Here is a 22,592-nt window from a genome sequence, read left to right on the forward strand (position 1 = left end):
AAAGGAATTCTATTCTATTCTACATTTTAAAAAATCAAAATATTTTTTTGTTTGAATACATTTAAATAAGTTTGTAAAAAAGGGTTGGAATATAGCGGGGAAAACTAAACTGAAATATTCATAAAAACAATTGTGCGTTTTGAGATAAAAGCAAAACATTTGGCACAGAATTAGGTTTATATGTTATGAAAAGATATAAATATCGGGGCACGACAAATTTGGCCCCTGAGGGCAGTGACAGCCATTTTTCAAAATGACCACCAAATAGTTGCTTAATATCCCTAAATGTAGTAGAGTCTTGAGGATTTCCAAGGTGTGTTCAAGCAGATTAAATCAGATAACAGAACATCACAGACAAGTTTTTATTACTTCTTTATTTTTTAAGGGAAAAAATGTGAAAACCAAATAAAAGGAGCATGGTCACTTTAGGGTCAAACCTCACCCCCTTGCCTTGCACATAGAATGACAACTAGCAGAAGAAAAAAAATTGCTGCCACAGCCTTCAGGGGTGAAATTGGCAGTGCCCCGATATATATATATTTTCATAACATATAAACCTAGATCTGTGCCAAATTTGTTGCTTTTATCACAAAATGCACAATTGTTATGCTTAACTTCTCCGCTAATATGACTTGTATATTATTTAACGTGGCAAAATTGCTATATACATTCATATATATGGTAGGAACAATAAATGCATACTATATTATATATACTATATATACTATAATATATTAATTTGCTATTTTCATGCCTTGTGTTTGCCAGGAGCTCTAACTTCACATCTCTCCCCTGCTTTACACACTATTAGGTGTGTAAAAAGGTGGCATTGCTTCTATAAACAGTGAGAGTATGGCCATGACTCCTATACCACTCGTTCAATTAGCAACTGAGCGAGAATGGCCCCTGGAAATATATGACTTTGAAAGAAAAAAAAAGCATTGTATGACACAGAGATTAACAGACAATAATGATACAATAAAATAAACAGACAACAACAACAACAACAACACAATCAATATAAAATAGCGTTTAAAAAAAACCCCACATAAGCAAGCAGTGTTCTCACACAACCCCAAAACACACACCCACTAGTACATCCAGATTCTCTGGAGACTATAACAGAGAAGAAAACCATGAAGAAAGCTTAGAAGTGATCTGTCACAGGACTACCATCCTTTGCACAGTACCTTCATAAAGAGTACCAGTATGCAGCAACTACTTATGCTGTTATTGTCTGCATAAAGGTTACATGGTTGAACATTGGCACATAATGTACTTTTAGGATTAATAAAGTTCATCCTATCCTATTCTATCCGATCCTTATTACAAACATTATCTTTCTGGGTGGGTTTAGGGAGGTGATGAGGGCCATGTTGAGGTGTTATTACCCTGACTCTTGTTGTTATGCCGGACTGTTATTACTGTATGTCTCTTTCTCCTCAATTTGTTATTGTCACTTTAATCAATACAAAAAATGTTTTAAAAATAGCAGATATCTATCTACTTGAACAAGCATCCTTGCCTTGCTATCATACTATGTGGACCATGTGCAATGGGCCACTGGCTTATTGCTGAACAAGGAAAACTGGATATTTACCTCTGACAACAAAGCTATTTAATCTACAGGCTACCTTTGTAGTTTTTACATCACATTAAAAAGTAACTTTCATCCAAAGCAAGATATGCTTTGGGTCTGACATCATGTCAAAAGATTTCTAGTGTAGTAAAAAACTTATGATAGGGGAGAAAATGTCAGGGTTATAAAACCTTATTAAATACAGTATACCACTGAGATATATAGCCTACAGTTAGTGAAACACAGATGTTTCCTTTTGAATACAGATATGAGGAGGCAAAGTTACTGTGAATAGGTAAATTAATTCAAAATACCACTTTAAATGCATTAAAGTAACAGATAATATAGTGTGTGCGAGAGTGATGGGTGAAGTCCACAACCTCCTGTAATTCTCTAAATTGTCAGCAGATGGAACTAAAGGAGAGGAATGCTGAGGACCATCCTCATCTTGCAGCCTATCATGTCAGTATACAATCCATTTAGTTTGGGAAACCAGACACATTTGATTAAAGCAGAAGCATGAATAATAACAGGAAGTCAAAGTTGCATGGGACATCTGGCACTACCCATGCAAAATGATCAGGATAACCAATACAAAGCTTTACTGTGAGTCAGTCAGAAGAAACGTGTACTATATTTTCTTATCATTTGCTGGGGATACATTTTAAACAGTTGTAAAACTCCATGCCTATTATCTGTTGTTTTGATGAGCTTAGACTGAGTGAGGAATAGCCTGTAAGACAGAGAAACACAAACACAACTGTACTCTTTATATAATTTTATAAATACTATATTCTGAATACCAAATGAGATGCAAAGTGATATTAGAGCCTATGACAGTATGACAATATTCAGAATATCATAATATTAGCAGTAACCACCAAAGGGACAGAGATAGATGTATGAATGACCCATCATACCCATGAAAAAAACACAATATTCCTTTAACATTTCCCTATTGTCACCATATAGTAATACAATCTTGATCTGGGAATATCCTGGTTTGTTGGTTCCGTGAATGTTCACAGAAGTGAAACCTATTATTATTATTATTATTATTATTATTACTAGTATTATTATTTTTGAACATATCTCCACAAAACATCTGGAAAATATTCATTGAAGGTCAACTAAAAAGTATTTTAAAAAATGTATAGAAAATAAAATAAATTGAAATAAAATAAATTAATTGAAAATTAGAAACATAAAAAATATATAAAAAATAGAACCATTATCCACAACATGTCTGGATAATGTTTACTGAAGGTCTTCTAAATATGATTAAATAAATGAATAGAAAATAAAATAAATTTAAATTAAATACATACAGTATATAGAGCACTAGGAGCATTAAAAAATATAAAAAAATATAAAAATTATCCACAACACATCTGAATAAGGTTCATTGAAGGTCTTCTAAAAAATATTAAATAAATGAATAGAAAATAAAATAAATTTAAATTAAATAAATAAATTGAAAATTAAAAACATTCAAAAATATTAAAAATAAAAACATTATCCACAAAACATCTGGATAATGTTCATTGAAAATCTTCTTAAGATGATTAAATAAATGAATAGAAAATAAAATAAATTTAAATTAAATTAATTAATGGAATTGAACCTCATCTATAGTGGAAGTCTTACAAGTGAATATTACTTTAAAATCAAGAGGGATATTTTTCTTAACTTCAGAAAAAAATGTCTCAGGATGACTCACAACTAGCAGTTGTATAGTTAGACAATGTTTCCTTACACCATCCTTGCACCAATCTGTCCACAGTCAAACCACAAATCAAAACTCACCTTTAGAGAATCAGCACCTCTAAATCTGAGGCCATGGTTCTCAGCAGGAAACCGATGGATTGCCTACTCCGGGTAGGGAATGAGTCCTTACCCCAAGTGAAGGAGTTTAAGTATCTCGGGGTCTTGTTCGCGAGTGAGGGGACGATGGAACGTGAGATTGGTCGGAGAATCGGAGCAGCAGGAGCGGTATTGCATTCGCTTTACCGCACCGTTGTGACGAAAAGAGAGCTGAGCCGGAAGGCAAAGCTCTCGATCTACCGGTCAATCTTCGTTCCTACTCTCACCTATGGTCATGAGGGTTGGGTCATGACCGAAAGAACGAGGTCGCGGGTGCAAGCGGCCGAAATGGGTTTCCTCAGGAGGGTGGCTGGCGTCTCCCTTAGAGATAGGGTAAGAAGCTCAGTCATCCGTGAGGGACTCGGGAGTCCTTGCTCCTTTGCGTCGAAAGGAGCCAGTTGAGGTGGTTCGGGCATCTAGCACGGATGCCTCCTGGGCGCCTCCCTTGGGAGGTGTTCCAGGCACGACCAGCTGGGAGGAGACCATGGGGAAGACCCAGGACTAGGTGGAGAGATTATATCTCTACTCTGGCCTGGGAACGCCTCGGGATCCCCCAGTCAGAGCTGGTTAATGTGGCCCGGGAAAGGGAAGTTTGGGGTCCCCTGCTGGAGCTGTTGCCCCCGTGACCCGATCCCGGATAAGCGGTTGAAGATGGATGGATGGATGGATGGATGGACCTTTTTAGAATTGCTTTTAATGTGTATTAATATTGTGTGTTTTATATCTTCTTTTTTTTATTATGTCCTTATTTTATGATATTTGTATCTATGTAAAGTTTCTTTGGGTTTTTAGAAAAGCGCTATATAAATAAAATGTATTATTATTATTATTATTATTAAAAATAAATAATATTAACCTTGAACTTTTAGGTCAACATGAAGTGAAGGTGCTGCACAAAATGAAATTTTTGTCATTTTGTGCCAATTTGTGCCATTTTGTGTCATTTTTGCCATTTTGTCCCCCCCCCCCCTTAGTCTCAGTGGGCCCCCCTCAGCAGCCCACGCAGATGCTTCCTCCGCCCCTGCAGAGCGCTGCTGTGAGAGCCGCGCTCCTCCATCCAGCCAGCCCTACTGTACTGTACCGTGCATGGCCTGCTACTGCAGCTACAGCTACAACTGGTGGAGGCAAGAATGACACCGGCGCTCCCCTGCTGCATCCACACAACCTGATCGTATAAGGAACGGATCTAATTAATTTCTATTCAGAAAAAAAAATACCACAACGATGGCGCGCGTCATTCCACCGGCTGTCCGGACACGTCTCATCGCGGCTGTTTTCACATTCACTGCGTTATGGGGACGCGCGCTCTCCATCACCCGGTACTCTATACCGGAGGAGATGGAAGAGGGCTCCTTTGTTGCCAACCTGGCCACGGATCTGGGTCTGGATGTTCGCAGTTTGGTGCAGCGCAGCGCCAAGCTCGATGTCATCCACAGCAAAAATTACCTCGACATCAACAAAGAGACGGGGGAGCTGGTGATCCGCGAGAAGATCGACCGGGAGAGCATATGCATGACCAAAACCACCTCGTGCTTTCTGAAAATGGATGTCATACTCGAGAACCCCATTCGAATTTTCAACCTCGAATTGGAGATCATGGACATAAACGATAACGCGCCAGTGTTCCGCAGGAGGACAATGCACTTGGACATATCAGAGGCAACCCCTCCCGGTGAGAGGTTCTCATTGACAAACGCGGTGGATGCAGATGTGGGGGCGAACTCCATCAAGACCTACTATCTCAGTGAGAGCAAATACTTCAACATTGACATACAAACTGGCAGCGATGGCTCCAAATATGTCGATTTGGTGCTGAACGGTCAATTGGACCGGGAGGAGCATGGGGTTCATAATCTGATTCTAACCGCTGTGGATGGAGGAGTGCCTCCACGCTCCGGCACAGCCAGCATCGTTATTAACGTCCTGGATATCAATGACAACGCCCCCCTGTTCAGTCAGCCGGTGTTCACAGTCAATGTCTCCGAGAACTCGGCTGCAGGGACAGTTGTCATGACCTTAAACGCGACAGACTTGGACGAAGGCACGAATGCTCAGTTGATATATTCATACACGCTGTACACCTCGGAGAAGACCCAAGAGCTCTTCTCGCTCGATCCGAACTCAGGTGAGATCAAGGTGAAGGGGGTGATCGACTACGAGGAGAGTCAGAGTTTCGAGATGCACATCCAGGCTCAGGACAGAGGGGTCAACCCGAAGTCGGGGACATGTAAAGTCACGGTGTTTGTAACCGATCTGAATGATAACTACCCCGAGGTGACCATTAAGTCCGTGAAGAGTTCCCTGACCGAGGACGTCTCTGTCGGGACGCTGATCGCGGTGGTCAGTGTCAGCGACAGGGACTCCGGGGCCAATGGGCAAGTGGTGCTCACTTTGAACCGGCAAAAGTCGTTGCCGTTCCTCCTGAACAAATCCTCAGAGGGTTACTTTGAGCTGCTGGTTTCGAAGCCGCTGGACCGAGAGGTGATAAGCAAATATGACATCACGCTGAGGGTGACGGACAAAGGCTCGCCGCCTTTATCTGAAAACGAAACCATCACCTTAGAGATCCTGGATGTCAATGACAACGCGCCCGCGTTCTCCCAGTCCTTCTACACGATCCACGTCATGGAGAATAACCCCCCGGGGGCATTGTTGACATCTCTTAGTGCGTTTGACCCGGATCTCAATGAGAACCAGTACTTGGTTTATTTCATAATGGAGAAAGAGATTGTTAACACGTCCATGTCAATGCTGTTCTCCATCAACCCTGAGAACGGTGATCTTTACGCCCTGAAGACCTTCGACTATGAGAGAGAGAGGGATTTCCTCTTCCACATCGAGGCTAGAGACTCTGGCCTCCCCCCGCTGAGCAGCAACGTGACAGTTCACATCATCATCCTGGACCAGAATGACAACACTCCTCTCATAGTGTCACCTTGGCGGGCGCAGGGCTCCGTGGTAGAGGAGGTGATACCGAGATCCACGGATAAGGGGCACCTGATAGCCAAAGTGATCGCCATTGACGCAGATTCTGAGCAGAACGCCAGGGTCACATATCAGCTCCTACAGATCACCGATTCGACCCTCTTCAGCCTGGATCAATACAACGGTGAAATCCGGACGACGAGGATGTTCAGCTACAGAGACCCGAGACAACAGCGGTTGGTGATTGTCGCCAAAGACAACGGCGAACCTGCCCTCTCCGCCACCGTCACCATCAAGATATCAACAGTGGAGCACGTCATGTCCTTTTCGGAGACCACAGAGTTGCCACTAGAGTACGACGTCTTCACAGACCTAAACCTGTACTTAGTAATCGGTTTAGGGGCCGTGTCATTTCTGCTACTAATAACCATCTTGGTTATTATCGTGCTGAAGTGTCAAAAGCCAAAGCCAAAGCAATTCAAGATCCCCCCTCCCAACAGAAACAGTGTGGTCAGCAGGAACAGCGTGATCAGCCAGAGGAGCTCCACCATCGCAGATTCCACCCTGATCTCCAGCGATGCCTACTGGTACAGTTTGTTCCTCGCAGAGACCCGGAAAGGCAAAGTGGTCGTGAGGCAGCCGATAATTCCCAAAGGAGCTGGGTATTTTGTGTCCAGTATACCCAGGAGCATAGGGCCAAGCGAGACCACAGACTCCAGAGCGTCCACACTGGAGGTATGTATTAAACACACAGACCACACAGAGGGAACCTGCACTCGATTAGACTGTTATCAGCTCATTAAATGTGCATTATCGCTTGCTATTACCCTCATAGATGTGGGTCAGTAGGGGCCTACGATGTTGTGAAAGTGAAAGTGAAACTTAAAAGCAACACGTTCTAATGCATTGTAAAACTGAATGAAACATCATGTTTTGAACACAAATATAAAAAAACTTCTTTAGGCAACAAAACCACTTAGTTAAGATCGACTATGTGAATAGATGACAAAACCTACTATTGTGTCTAGCAGGGCCCTACTGTCCCACATCTATGAGGCTTATAACCACTGATTATGCCACACTTAATGACCTGATAACAGTCTAATCGGCCGGAACCAGAACAAGTGTTGATGAGACAACAAATCGGTGTGTTCAGGGACTTACTGTGGTTTAAAAAGTTCCTACATGTCATGATTTTTTTCTCCCTGGAAGGGCTACAAATGTTTTGTTGTATATGTGGGTGCATGTTTGCAATGTGGTTAATACTTTTTGCAGATTCAAAGAAGCGTCTTTACTACTGAATGTATACTAAACTACCATCATTTTGTAGTTATGAATACATTTGAAATGGGTCACGTGCAAAATTAGAAAGATAATTTTCTCAGTGTCAAGTATAAATCTTTTATGTTTCTGGTTATTTTATTTCATATACACGTTATTAATTATTCTAAATATAGAGACACTTTGGGGCAACTACTGGTAAAGACATTTTCTTCCAGTTCACAGTGGTGGATTTTACACAAAAACACAAGTTTATAAATTACGCAATAATGCATTTTTAAATCCAGTGCTTCCCAACCTTTTTGGCCCCTGACAAAAACAGCAGCAGTGTGTATTTGGGGCTCCTTCTTATGCTTCAGATATGTATGAGTTGTAACATTTTCCCTCACAACATCTCAGATGTTTTTTCTTTAAATAACTGTTTGAGGCTTGTGAAGGTAAAATGATCTTGTGATTTATCCTGTGATACTCTGGAGGAGCCTTAACCTACAGAATCAAACTACCCAACTGTATATAAAGTTCTTACATACAGTCTGTGATATAAAGTTGTTAAAACTAACTCCAACTCGACCAGCTACTTTACAACATCAAAATGCTACTAGGGTGCATCTGTATTAAGAATGTAATAATGTCATATATAATAGTATCAGTTACAGTGGCCATGTTTTCTGCAGTACTATTATTGTTGGTACTTTTAAGTACATTTTGCTGCTAATACTTCTGTGCTTTTTGGGGGGGATTTGAATGCAGGACTTTTATTTGTAATGATACATTTTATTGTACTTCTACTTAAGTCAAGGATCGGAGTACTTCTCCCATCACTGTAACTCTCACACGCTTTTTGATGTGCATTTAGGCTGACACCGAAAAATAAACAGTGGTGGAAGAAGTAGTCAGATCTGCTACTTAAGTAAAAGAAGTAATACGCGGCAGTGGAGAAATACTTACAAGTTACAAGTCCTCCATTCATGTTTACTTAAGTAAAAGCGCAAAAGTATTATTATCCAAATATACTTAAAGTGCAAAAAGTAAAGGTACTCATTATGCAAAATGGCCCATTTCAGAATAATGTATATTATATTACTTGACTTTAATTATTGATGCATTAATGTGTTCATCACTTTAATCTTGTAGCTGGTAAAGGTGGAGCTCATTTATATATATTTTATATATATATATTACTTCATACACTGCTGGGTAGCTTGATCATTTTCCGCTGGACTTTGCCATCTATACATTGTTATTGATATAATAATATCATTTATTTGTTGATTTGTTGATTGTATTTTGTATTATTAATCTGAATCTGGAAGTGAACAAGTAAAGCACAAATACCTCAAAATTATACCTAAGTACAGTACTTGAGGAAATGTACTTAGTTATATCCCACCACTGAAAATCAAAGATGTTTTTAATTATTATTATTTATTTTGTGTCTGGCTTACGAGTATGCAATGTCCTCTGCTGATATCACTCTGAGGGCAATTACATTTATTTTCTGTATATATATATATATATATACAATATGTATATATATATATATAAAATGGACTGTAATGTACCTATTTCCAAAGGCAACAGAAAAAATCTGGGAAATAAGTTACAACGAAGAATAAGAATAGAGTCACGCTGATGTTCATTCATCAGTGCATCTCTAGCGCAAACTATGTGCACCTCCATTGCATAATGAGGCCAAACAAATAACCCCCCAAACTGAAAATGTGCCACTGTTCGATGTCTTATGTAGTATGTAGGTCATTTATTGCAGATGCATAACACGCAATCAGAGCATAACTAGTGGGTGTGTAAGAGAGGGGGGAGTACTTCAAAGAAGCCCAGACATGGAGGGGTTCTCTTCAAGGACAAGACATATCGCTGTACTGAGATGCATCATGCTAGGGGTCTGTAGAGTCTCCAGCAGCGCCCCTGCACACAGTAGACCGTAATAATCAATGTAGAACCGCTGAAACACATCCAGATGTTGTTTGCTTTTGTACAGCTGGACCTGCAGACTAAACTGAAACGAGTAAAAGATTAAACATCATGCATAAATACACAAGTGTGTGTGGAGAGAGAGTGTATGATGTGTATGTATTGAGTGTCGGAGTTTCACACGTACCACTGAACTTCTCTTTTTTTCCTGTTCTTAAGTACTCAAAATGAAAGGAAGTCCATTCTACAACTGGAGGTATGCTGGTTGCTAACTACATTCTGTAGAGCCACTAGAATTGTGTAGACATTTTCTATCCTTCCCTATTTGGTATACATTCTTGGTTTGGCTCAAAATAAACTGCAAATATTTGGTGCATTCCTTCGGTCAACATAGTGTCCTGCTTCAATAGAGCTGAATCAAATATTTCCATTTGTCCCCGGTCAGACTCTGTTCCTCACAAACACAACACTATCTGTTCCAGTACGATGCTATTGTGAGCAGTGCAATTTAAATTGGCCAGTCTCTCTCTCGTCAGTTTACAGAGAGCTGAGATTAGAATAAAATTGGCTGCTGGTCAGACCTGTGTTGTGCACATCTGGCGAGCTTGGCGGAGATTCAGGGCAAAGTGATGGCTTAGATAGAGAAAAAAAGGGATCAGGGAATGATTTGTCCCGAATAGGTTCTCAGCATGTAACATACCTGAGAGCACAGACTGTATCAAGTAGCTCCACATCCTTGCACATGAGCTCTGTTTGGACATGTTTCAAATTTATGGCCAATAATATTAATAATACGGAGCCTATCCTGTTCTATTGGCCCACCAAATACCAAATAGAACATTGTGATGCCTGCTTGTGCATGCTTTAATTACACCCTTTGCTTCCCTTAATGGCTTTGTCGATAACACTTTATAATAACCATAATTTATTGATGGTAAATTGATAGTTAATTAGAATTTAATTAATAGTTATTTCACTGTTAACCAACCATGAGATTATAATTAATAATGTTTACTAATTATTAGTAATGCTATAACAGTTTATTGTCACACACATTGTAACTGTTTTAAGTATTTGTTAATAATTAAAAAAAATGATTTGTAAACTTTTAAGAAACATCTTTAAACATTACACAGATAAATATTTGAAACACTTTGTTAATAATTTGGATAGCTATTGTAAAGTTGCTGATGATTATAATACCTTGTTAAATGGTTAATAAATACTTTGTAAAGCATCTGTAAACATTATTTAGATTAATAGTTAATACTTTGTCAATGGTCAGTAATTGGTTTCTGGTCTGTTTATATATATATATTTTTACAAATGATTTCTTAAAAGTTTACAAATCATTTGGTTATCATTAACGAATACTTAATATAGTATATAAAATGTTATAATGTGTACAACAGAAATTATAGCATTACTAATAATTAAGAAACATTACTACTTATCTTTGTTAACAACAGTAAAATAACTATTAACTAAGTTTAATTAACTATCAATGACCCATTTATAAATGATGGTTATTATAAAGTTTTACGGCTTTGTCATTTTTTATTTTAGCTGTGTATGTTAGTCTGATGATTTGGTGAAAATTCTGATTTGAAAGAAAAGAAATTAACAATTTATTGATTAATCTTTGAATTGAAATATCCCTGAAACCCAACGACACATGGTGGCAGTAACCAGTCAAGATCCAATGTTGCATGAGTGAGGACTTTCTAGAAGTTTCTATCGAGGTTGACTCTCTGTGCCGGCTAATTCTATATATGTTCTTGTCTCTTTAGCAGGAGCCCAGAAGAGAACTGCCATGATATAATCATCTCTTCATGGGAGTCTCTGGCTGGAATTCTTCCCTGTGACTCACAAAGAAGATGTAAAACAACTGTCCTCCCTCGGTCCCTCTGCTCCAACTCGTTCCTTCTCTCTCTAGCTCCCTCCAAATCGTCCGTACAAACATCGACCACGAACCACCTCAGCTTCCTACCGTCTTTTCTCTTTTAATAAGCATGGATCTGCATGATTCTACAACATATTTGGACCGAGAATTTAAATCATTTATGGCAGGAAATTTGGACATTTCTAGAGTTGCCTCATGTAGTAAATCATTCCTTCCTTAACGCTTTGAAACTCCTCAGTGGACAAATTTGCCTTCTCTCCAGGGCTTTTACGCTGTGTGCTGTAGTTCTAGAAAACCATCTCAACTTACAACTTATAAGTCGACATCATGCAAGCTTCAAAACACGCCTATTCACAAACACACACACGAATCAGGGCGAATATGATTCTTCCGTAAGTCTGATGAATACCGAACTGTAGCTGGTTACGTCACTGATTCAGGCTTTGCACTTGGTGTTTATCTTTTTTGACTAATAATTTCTACTGTATTATGAGTCTTGCCGTTCAGCAAGGGTCACTTCTGTCAACTGGTAACTTGCCGTTAAAATAATCAATGATCCAACTTTTTTTTTTTTACGATGTTTGTTGTACTCAACAGTGATGAATGTGTGAAAATGACAAAAAAAGAATGAAAGAACATAAAACTGTAAAAGGGAAAAAAACAAACATAGGAGATACATTGGACCTCATGCAATAACCGCTCGTACGAATAGATTCAATCTTAAATGGCTTGTACGAGTGATTTAAGATAACTTTTTGAAGTTTCTCTTATACACAAACACAATTTATGAGTGGTCCAGACCTGTCTAAGTTTCATTACTTTGAAGCAATTTTGAGTTTATGTTGACTTCATCCTGTTTGACTCTGCAAATCAAATTATAATATAATTCAAAATGTATTCATATAGCCTAATGATATCATCAGAAATTTAAATTGGCCATTGATGCTATTGTATAACACTACAATATCAATATGAACGTCTCAGACTGCAAAACGACTTAGATTACGCACTAATTGAAGGTTAATTTGTCTCTGTATATACAGCAATAAGGTCAATGGGAAGTGTAACCGGGCGCGTCGTGGCTGACTTAAGGTACGTGTCCACAGGCTCCGTGCTATCCACGCTTCCCATTCATTGTCTATGTAAGCAGCCGTGCGATGCATTCTGGCAGTGTGGCGGTGCGATTTAAGAGACAGACCGTCATATCGGCCGCTCCTCATTTGCATGAAGTTGAGGTCTTGTCGACTTTATGCAAACTACGGGCGTCCGGTGCGACTCGACGCCTCTGGAAACTCACGAGAAACTTTTAAACGCAGCGTTGTCGATCCAAAATAAAGACAGATTCAGCAACTGCATGGCTTATAAAATGTTTTCAGAAACACATTTCGGTGAACGAGCCGCCGTGTTGTTTGCGGTTTGAAAGCTCGGAGCAGCAGCCCACGAGGGAAAGCGTTCGTCCAATCAGGTGCCTATAGGGCCTTGTGTCAAGTGACAGCCCATCAAGCGCCCGATGCTGAGAAGCGAGGTGATCCCTCGTAATAAAAAACGGCCCTGTGGTTACATACCATTACTTCTTTTGGATGCTTTAGTGCGTCAGGCCTTTGGAAGAGAGTGCGCTGATATATTGGACAGATGAAATGGGCAGGACACATAGCCTAAGGGCGTTAATTATGCTAATTTACGCACAGGTGGCATTCATCATGTTTACGCAGGTCATTTACACAGTTATCTGAAGTTAGGAGCATTTGCTGAATCTAACGTGGCACATTCGTACGAGCCCACAGTACTAATAGTAAGAAAATGTTCTTGCATGAGGCCCATTGTTTCTCATTTTATTTGATTGTAGATACTGTAGTTCTATAGAAATTATAATGAAGCAAAAATACTTTTGAGATCCTCACTAACATCAGGTGTACAGTTCATACCTTAGAGATATGTGTGCTGTTATAAAGTATCTCACTGGGCACACTGGCTGTATTGGGGAAACACACGAATTACACTGCAATGTTGAATTTTCTGAACCATGATCATGCTCAAAATCTAGAATATACTGTTTCAGCTTGTTACCTGAGTGAGGGTGCATGAGGGAGGAATTCTGACATCACCAAAGGGGGGCGGGGCCAGAGTGGGCAGCGTGTAATACATGGAAACACGATGAAGCGTCAAAACAGGGTCAAATGTCAATACCTACAGAAGCCCTAAACGGACATGATCCCAAAACATTTTTTAATGCCGTTATCTCGAGATCACAAATAAATGATATAATTATTTTGAGATAACAAGGCTTGTTTTCTCAAGTTAACGACATATATAACTCGTAATCTTGAGATAATGGTATTAAAAAATGTTTGATTTATGTGTGTTTAGGGCTTCCATATATTCTTTGTAACAATATTTTGCTTTTCATGCTTATAAGCTAGCATCGTCCCAATCTAATTCCCACTGATAAGTTGCTGATAGTAGCTGGCAATTCAAATATGAACTGCAATCATTCATTGCACACGGTGCAAATCATATTATTCAATCCAAAAAAAAAAGAAAAAAATACAATTACAGTGGAAGTTTGAAAAAAAATATTTTGTAATGATAAATACTCTGTTTATTGAAAAGAGTGAGAATATTAAAAATGTATTAATCTTTGCCATGGTACAAGGGAATATAAGGTCCATGAGGCAAGGTATTGTTTTATGAATATTCATGTTTTTATAGATATTTTATGTATTAACTTTTAATGCTGCTTTCGTGAGCGTCTTCAAGGGCATTTTGTGTTGCATATTTGTAGTTTAGTGCATTATGATGTTGTTTTTGATAGTGTACATAATCGAAACTATAGTACTACTTTTCTTGACCTCAAAGGTAGCGCTGTTGCACTACTGAGAAGCCCAGGACTTTGATTTCTCAGAAACAAGGAGCTCATTAGGACCACTTATTAGGGTGCTAAATGATCCAATCTAATTGGGCGAGGTGGGGAGACGGGATCGGGAGGAGGAGAAACACGGCGCTAATTATAGTTGCAGTATTCCAGTGCTGACTCTGCAAGAAAAAAGCTGAACACATAGACGGTGCATAAGAAGTATTAAGCCGATGAGAGCACTTTGAAATATGCACCGGATCTAAATGTGATCGCAGCACTCGCTCGGTAATGCAGCGAATATTTCTCGATGTATCGAGCTTCATGTTCTGAGTCAGGGAAATCTGACCTCTCTTATCCTCTCCCACTGTTGCCTGGGTGTTGGTTGTGCACCAGGCATCCCAGACACAAACACAGCTGTCTGTCTGTCGGACTGAAGATGTCACTTAATGAGGGATCACTTGCTGTGGCGTTATGTGTGCAATCAATGCCTGAACCGGTTGATTCCAACAAAGAATTCATGAATTGCACATATGATGAGCTCCTTGCGTGCCTTCTGCATATGTAAAAGATATATGTGACTGTTGATGAATGAAATAACGGCATGTCATACAATATTACAAATAACAGTTACACTACCCTAATGATAAAGTACCTTGAAGCGCTAAGGCGTTGTTGGTTTCGGAGCAGATGTTCTCTTAAGAACCGGTAAATGCATTTACTGTAAATTTTAACTGCTTTATACTTTGTGTTTTTTTATACCGTAGACTTTTTTGATATCTTCTGTATTCACTGTGATCAAATGGCACAGGAGGTGCTCGTGCTTGGTATAGTAAAAAAAAGTGCGTTATTTCTCATTCGTGTACGCAGCTCAGTTCTTCCTCCGCTAATTTTGCCAGTCAGATTGTACAGTATGCTTCGAGAGTCGCATCAAAAACCCAATCCAGTTCCAAACCACTTAGTGGATCAAAGACAGTATGGGAGAGAATGGTCTCGCTTTATTTTCCAAGTCTGGTTAATTGTCGAATTTTTGATGTTGCTTATTTGGCTTAAATGTTCTCTGCCTGATCATGCTAGTTTGAATAAAGCTTTTTAATCTGTCTTTTCTGTTGTGTCTGTCATGAGGAAATGAAACAGAGTTATCAAAAGTGACTTCTGGAATGGGACACACTAGCTCTCTTTCTCTCTCTCTCTCTCTCTCTCTCTCTCTCTCTCTCTCTAAAATTCCCTTGCATGCATACACACATTTTGACCCAGTTTCTCTGTACGACGCTCTACTAATTCTTGGAAATTGAAAACTAAATAAAGGCGATGTGCCTGCAGTTCAAATCGCAGAAGCAGACAAATAATAGCTTTGTCAGGATTAGTAAAAGCCTCGAGCCATGTTGCGTAGTCTGCTCTTCACTGTGGCCACACAAGGCTTTCACATGTCTGCAGTCCCACAGGAGACTGACGTGTGAGGGTCCTCATGAATTAGTATGATCTGAAGTTAGTCCCAACGTAATCATCAAGTCTTTCTACTTTAGTAATATCTCTGTTTGAAAAGGATTTTATTAATAATTATTTCTAGAAATTCAAGTGCATTTGCATCATGTCTTATAGTGCTGGAGTCAATTAAAGTTCCACCAGAGTTTTTGTATTCAATATTGTGATGTGTTTTCACACTCCACAACATCCCAGTAAAAAAGATTTGAGGGGAGACACCCCAGGTGAATAGGGTTAAAGTTTTAACTAATAGATATCACCATGAAACTGAACATTTAACGTTTAAATATACAAATTAAGTATTATCTTGTTAATTTGCATACAATTCCAGAACAGAAATCTGAACATTGGATAAAGTCAGGTTCAAATTTCTTATTTCATGTTGTTGACATATTTAGGTTTTTACAAAGGGGATTTTGGATATCTGTTTTTATCACTCCATACATCAGAAAATACTGTCAACAGCCATATTAAAAACATTCCCATCATGATTTTAGGAATAAAATATTCTATAAATCAGGCTATGAATGATATATGACCAAATCCCTCTGTAAAAAGCTTCACAATATAGATGGGAATGAAACTGTAAAGTTTGGTGCTACTGAAGTGGAGATTTCTGGCTCAGAGTCTGGGAAAAAAATCATTTTGAGAAAATAGCCTTTAAAGATATGTATCGTAAAATTACATACATTTTGAAACCATAGGGGAATAGGGCAAACATGTTTAACTAATAGATATCATCATGAAACTTCCCCAGTTGATTACTGACAGTAAGACAATTATTTTTTGTATTACAAGTTTTCTGAAATTGTATGTTGAAATATGCAAATGAGGCATTATCTAATTCTAACTTTTGGTGAATTTAGGAGAAATCTACAGATCTAAATAGACAAAGTAGTAAAATAAATACCTAAATGTGTATTTTTTTATATTTTCTTTCCACTAGTCTGAAAGAAGACATGTTATGGAAGCAAAATAGCCCAAAATCTCAAAATTGACCATGTGTTAAAAACAATGATTTTGCCATGAGGTGTTTCGTCTTAAGTGAGAAATGCTACCGAGATGATAAAGTGTTCATCAGCTAAATTTGGAGCATGAAATTCAAAACAGCCATCTATGTTTATATGTTTGTTTAACCAACGGATGCCACTCATCTCCTCAGCACTTTGCAACCCTGCCACTACTATATTAAAGGCCTTAAGGTCTTCTGCTTACTTCTGGGTGCTTTAAAAGAATCAGAAGTAGGTCGGAGGAAATAAAGCAATGCACCTGTGGCTACATTCATGTGCACTGCTGAGTGGCGATGTAATACTTGCCATCAATTCACCTCCCCAGTGGTCTAGTTACATTTTCAGAACGGGTGTTGTCCGTGGTGCAGAAAGCGTTGTGCAACCCAGCTGCGATAAACCAGGACACCGGGGTGCAAAATATGACTTTTTATTACAGTGTTTACTAGAAGGTACATTTTGAATTTTTTTTCTGTTTACTCTGCAGTGTGCCCTGCATTTTTTTTAACGTATTATTTCAGTTATTTCTCTATACAGTACCATATGTAAGAATTGTATGTAGGGCAGCTGACAGCCACATCACTGTTTTTCTTTTTCAGCAATTCGAATGGTGTGACATTAAATGGCAATTCACTTTGGTTATCAGGTTACGTTTTCCTTTCACAGTCCAAAAACATGCAGATCAGGTGTAATGAAACCTCCATTCAGTCGACCCTGTGATGGACTGGTGACCTATCAGAGGCTAGAATCTCGCCCTTACATGACCCTGAACTGGAACAGGCCAGTCTAGAAAATCAATAAATTGTGCATGTTGTAAATATTGTCTTTAGATGTATTTTGGAGGGGGAAGGGATTTAGAGTTTACTGACCACCAACCCTTTTTTTTTTTTGTTGTTGGGTGCCAACAGCAGCTAATGTATGGAGGATGGAAACTGCCAAAATAAATAAAATAAAAATAAATAAATAAATGATTCTATAAATTAATAAATATGTCATTGAATGTAGCAAAAATAATATAAACAATACACAAAGCCATTAATTAATTGATAAAATGTGACATAAATTGGTATTTCTGTTTTAATTTGCTTCTTTATTTATTTATCTTTGTTATAGTTGCCTTATTTATTTACTCTTCTGTTTGATTTTCTCTTTTATTTATTTATGTAGTTTTTTCAAATTAATTTTTGCATTTATTTATTTATTTTGCACTTATGTTTTATTTATTCATTATTTTTGCATTCATTGTTTATATTTATTTTCTATTTATTTTTAAATGTATTTATTCATTCTTTTATTTATATACTTCTTTACACATTTCTTTTTGCATTCTTTATGAATTTCTGCCTCATTATACAAATGAGGGTGCTGTCACTGGCAGGTTTCATCCTCCATACTAATGTAGCCTTTGAGAGTTGTGCACAGTGCACTTATAAACTGTATATCAATCACATAAAAAAGCAGCCACACTGGAAAACCTTCTCCTCTCCACAGCAAAGTAGTAGCACAAGCTTTATCAGATGATGATTTGTGGTCTGGAAAAGGTATGCAATTAGGCATCCCATTATACATCATCAAGATTTCTTTATGCAGTGCTTTCATTTCATATATCACTTTAAAATCTGCCTCCTTCACAATAAGAGAACTGCTTTTGTTTGTGTAGAGCTGGACTAGTAGAGAGCAGCGTATTGATCCAGTAAGTGTGTTTCATTATTGAGTACTGGATTAGGATATCAAAAAAGGAGATTTTCAGAGATGGGTGAAAGCTGCTTAAGCACATTTTAACCAGATTATGTGGATTTGCTCAATAGATTTGGTTACTATAAAAGTCAGTTTCCATGCTTGTATTTGCATTAACAGACATGAATCTTAAATTTAAAATAGTCTCCTTTTTATATTAACTCATGTAAAGTTGGTTTAATCCATAATAGTAGTATTTGGTGGCAAATTCCTTGCTTAAGGCCGTAGATGGCAACAGTCAATTCAAGCTTTGGCATGCAGTGGTATTTCAGCAGAAGGTGTTCTCTAGTGCCCTCTGTCTGTGCATTTAGGCCTGGAGTATATGTGGAGGATGTGAGGGTTGGTGGCGTGTCATCCTGTGTGAGAAAATGATTCGGGTACCATCATAATCAGTGCAACCCACAGCTATTATTACACTTGTCATTTCGATGTGATAGATTCTAAAGCTCTGACATAATTAGGCCATGTCAGAGCAACTTTGCCACAAGTTTATCAGTGCAACTGTCATAAGTCATTTTACACTCCGCTGCAGTTACAGAGTAAAAAACGAAGGAACTGTGGTTATATGCCAAGTTTCTTCTAGAAATCTTTATGAGTTTTCAGCCGAGACAGTTATCAGGTTATTAAAGGGGAACACCACCTAAATTAAGACTTCCAATATGTTATTTCCAGTGCCTAGGAAAGTTCAATCAATATTGTGAACATGAGCTCCTCTCTCTTAAAGCCAGAAACCAGAGAAGGAAGTCTCAAACTTGTGATGTCATAGGGTAGAAAGTCTCGAGCTGTTCCATAGACAATGAATGGGAGACCCACAGAATGTTTGTTTTCTTTTTTTACACCCAAATGAGCTTTATTCTATTGTAGTGAACAGGAAATGTTCCCATATACTCAGAACGTTCCCCTGGGTGCTCGCAGTGTCATCTATAACATCTGTCCCCATTAATTGTCTATGGAGCAGCTCCAGACTTTATACCCTATGACATAACAAGTTTGAGACTTCCTTCTCAGGTTTCTGGCTTTGAGAGAGAGGAGCTCATGTTCACAAATATTGATTGAACTTTCCAAGGCCATGGGAAATAACATATTGTAATTCTTAATTTAGGTGGTGTTCCCTTTTAACGAAGGGGTTTTGTTGCGTGCACCTAAAGAATAAAAGTTTTGTTTGTGTTCATAACGTGTTGCTTTTAAGTTTTGCTTTCATTTTTACAACATAGTAGGCATAGTAGGCCCCTACTGACCCACATCTATGATGCTCATAATGACTAATAATACACATTTAACGAGCTGATAACGGTCAAATCTGGTGCCGTTTTGGATAAAAGTAGCCACTGAATCAATAAATCACCACTTCTACCAATCACAAGTGTTGTTTTGTTTGTTAAAACCATGTTGCAAGTACATTCGCAACAATATCGGTCAAAGTGTGAGACAGGCTGTGGGTGCTTGACCCCATTTGTATGAGTGAGTCAGATCAGGCAGAGAAGATACCCTGGCTGGAGCCCATGCACAATGAGGTCATGAGTCTTAACACCTAGATCCTCGGCTTCCACCACAGCTGGAAGGATAAAGTGAAGAGGTCTTGGGCAAGTGTCCAAGTTTACTGCGCTGCTCGAGCAGAAGTCAGAGGGACAACTGATGTGTCACGTGTTTTACTTTGAGACCGGGCTGCGTGAAAAGATGAAGCGGTTATTGCATCCCCACGGAAATGGATATGAACAGGTTGTCGCTCTGATTTAGAGACGCACGGCGTACAAGACAGATATACAAATCTATTACTGCATCTGCAAACGTCTGCGATTTTATACACTATATCTCAACATCTGTCTTGTCGCCTTCATATGACACCAGTTTGATTCTGTTTTGACGAGGCAAACGTCTGTAGATTAGACAGAATTTATGTCTTACATTATTGTAATATTTATATATAGAAGTGTATACATGAATAAGAAACAGGCTTTGAATTCACTGGGGAACTGAAGTAGTCTATGCTGATCTGGTGGCCCGGCTGATAGAGTAGCCTACTGATGGAGTTAAGTGCAGCGAGATTTAGGCTCCATCTTGAGTGATGCCTGTGGCAGGTTTTTTATATGTGTGGCTGCCCTTGCCAAGGGGTCACTGCTGCACTAGTTCGGCCATTCTGTGTCGGTTGTTTCAGATGACTGCATGTTAAGCTGGAATCCAGCACAGATACTGTGTGTTTTTTGTGATTTGGATCATTATAATATTAACGCTGCAAGAGTCACATTTGTGAGCTTGAATCTTTTAGACAATCGCTATCACATGTGATGGACAGATGGACAGACTTGCTCAAGGATATTGCAGCTGTCTCTACAATCACAACTCACCAATAACTTATTAAAATGCATATTTGAATAAAGAATGTAAATCGCAGAGGAATACCACAGTCTTCTTTGGCATGCCTAACATGGCTTCCGATTCATTATGTTGGCATGTAAATAAGCATATTTTTTTGTGTGGACACTACATCAAATTTAGAATGTTGATCACAGCTGGCACTGAACCATTCGTCAAATTGCTGTTGCTATGGAAACACAATTTCATCTTATGCAACAAATCCAAAATGGTTCCTATAAGCAGGCAGGTGAACAATCCAAAATGCATATTTGAATGGGAATGCATATTGCGTCAATTCGGATCCTGTTTTGCTGATATTTATATTACAGATGTTTTCTTTTTTTAATTATTATTATTTGGCATGTATTAATAGATGGGTTTTTAATGAAAACATTTTATAAAAAATATATTTTTTATTATTACAACATCTTGTCCAGCTGACTCTGCATAGATTAGTCAAAGGCGCCATTATGGCTCAGCTCCATCAGACGTGTTCACCCAGTGATCTATTCTGCTCCAGGCTATCAGGACAGCCTTGCCCTGCCAGCTGTTGTGACCGACTTTGCTTGTCTGCTTTGGACGGATTTCCCAGACTGCCTCAGCTTCAGCCAAAATAACGCAGCTACAATCTCATAGTGAAATGGTGGTAATGATTCTTTATCTTTAGTGGATTTTTTTTCGTTCATACCTATTTTACTGTTCCTTGTCACTCAGCTATAAATCTACTCTATGTGTGTCCCATATTCAGCGGTATCCTTCCAGTTTCCTTTTTTTGGTACATGAAGCAAGCTGCTAATTCAGTCGCTGCCTGATCGTCATTATCTCTAGGCTCTACCCCAAATTTTACACAAGAGAGGCATGGTTACTGACCTAGCAATCCCTTTTTAGTCTCATTTTGCATGACTCACTTGCTCCTTCAATGTGTTTCCTTAACAATCCCTGTTTTAGAGATAAACATGATACACAAACAGATGTTTTGCAAAAATCTTATGTAGAAACCCTGGTATATTTAATGGTAAAAATAAATCTAGTAATTCCAATAAGGGCTATCGATTAAAATATTGAATCATGATTAATCGCAAATTAAATTAAAACAATTTTATCTGTTTAAAATGTACTTTAAAGGGAGATTTGTCAAGTATTTAATACTCTTATCAACATGGGAGTGGGCAAATAGGCTTGCTTTATACAAATGTATGTGTATACTTATTAATGGAAATCTATTAACAACACAAAACAATGACAAATATTGTCCAGAAACCCTCACAGGTACTGAATTTAACTTAAAAAGAAAAATGCTGAAATCACAACATGGCAAACTGAAGCCCAGCAGACAACAACAGCTGTCAGTGTGTCAATTGTGTTAATCCATTCACACATCTTTATGCATTTTTCAATTATGTCATCATGATGATGTTTGTATTGTGTCAACATTTCACTCAATCAGAAGACACTTTCATACAAATACTATGTATGAAAGTGGGTGGTCCAGTCACATTGTTTGTCGTGTGCATGCATAACTGCAACAATAACATGTGATTTTCCTCATCTAACTAATACAGCCGGACATAAATTACATTTCAAGTAAATAAGGATCCAAATGACCACAACTTCTAGCATTGACCTAAATAACAAATTGTCTTAACTAATATTGAGGAAGCCATACATTTTCCC

The 22,592-nt window shown here is 38.4% G+C and overlaps 1 protein-coding gene across 3 annotated transcripts; it reads left to right on the forward strand.

Moving 5' to 3' along the window:
- Nucleotides 1-4,470: 4,470 nt before the first annotated feature.
- LOC119475787 (protocadherin alpha-C2-like) lies at nucleotides 4,471-15,436 on the forward strand. Of its 3 annotated transcripts, none has more exons than XM_037748818.1 (3): nucleotides 4,472-7,102; nucleotides 9,800-9,836; nucleotides 11,371-15,436. In XM_037748818.1, exons 1-2 carry the CDS (start codon nucleotides 4,667-4,669, stop codon nucleotides 9,809-9,811), a joined length of 2,448 nt encoding a protein of 815 aa, XP_037604746.1. In that variant the 5' UTR covers nucleotides 4,472-4,666; the 3' UTR covers nucleotides 9,812-9,836; nucleotides 11,371-15,436. The 3 variants fall into 3 exon arrangements, with proteins under 3 accessions (XP_037604745.1, XP_037604746.1, XP_037604747.1); XM_037748819.1 differs by having other exon boundaries at nucleotides 11,374-15,436; XM_037748817.1 differs by lacking the exon at nucleotides 9,800-9,836 and having other exon boundaries at nucleotides 4,471-7,102.
- Nucleotides 15,437-22,592: the final 7,156 nt, after the last annotated feature.

Source organism: Sebastes umbrosus, chromosome 17 (genome assembly GCF_015220745.1).
Source record: "Sebastes umbrosus isolate fSebUmb1 chromosome 17, fSebUmb1.pri, whole genome shotgun sequence".
Classification (NCBI taxonomy): Eukaryota; Metazoa; Chordata; class Actinopteri; order Perciformes; family Sebastidae; genus Sebastes; species Sebastes umbrosus.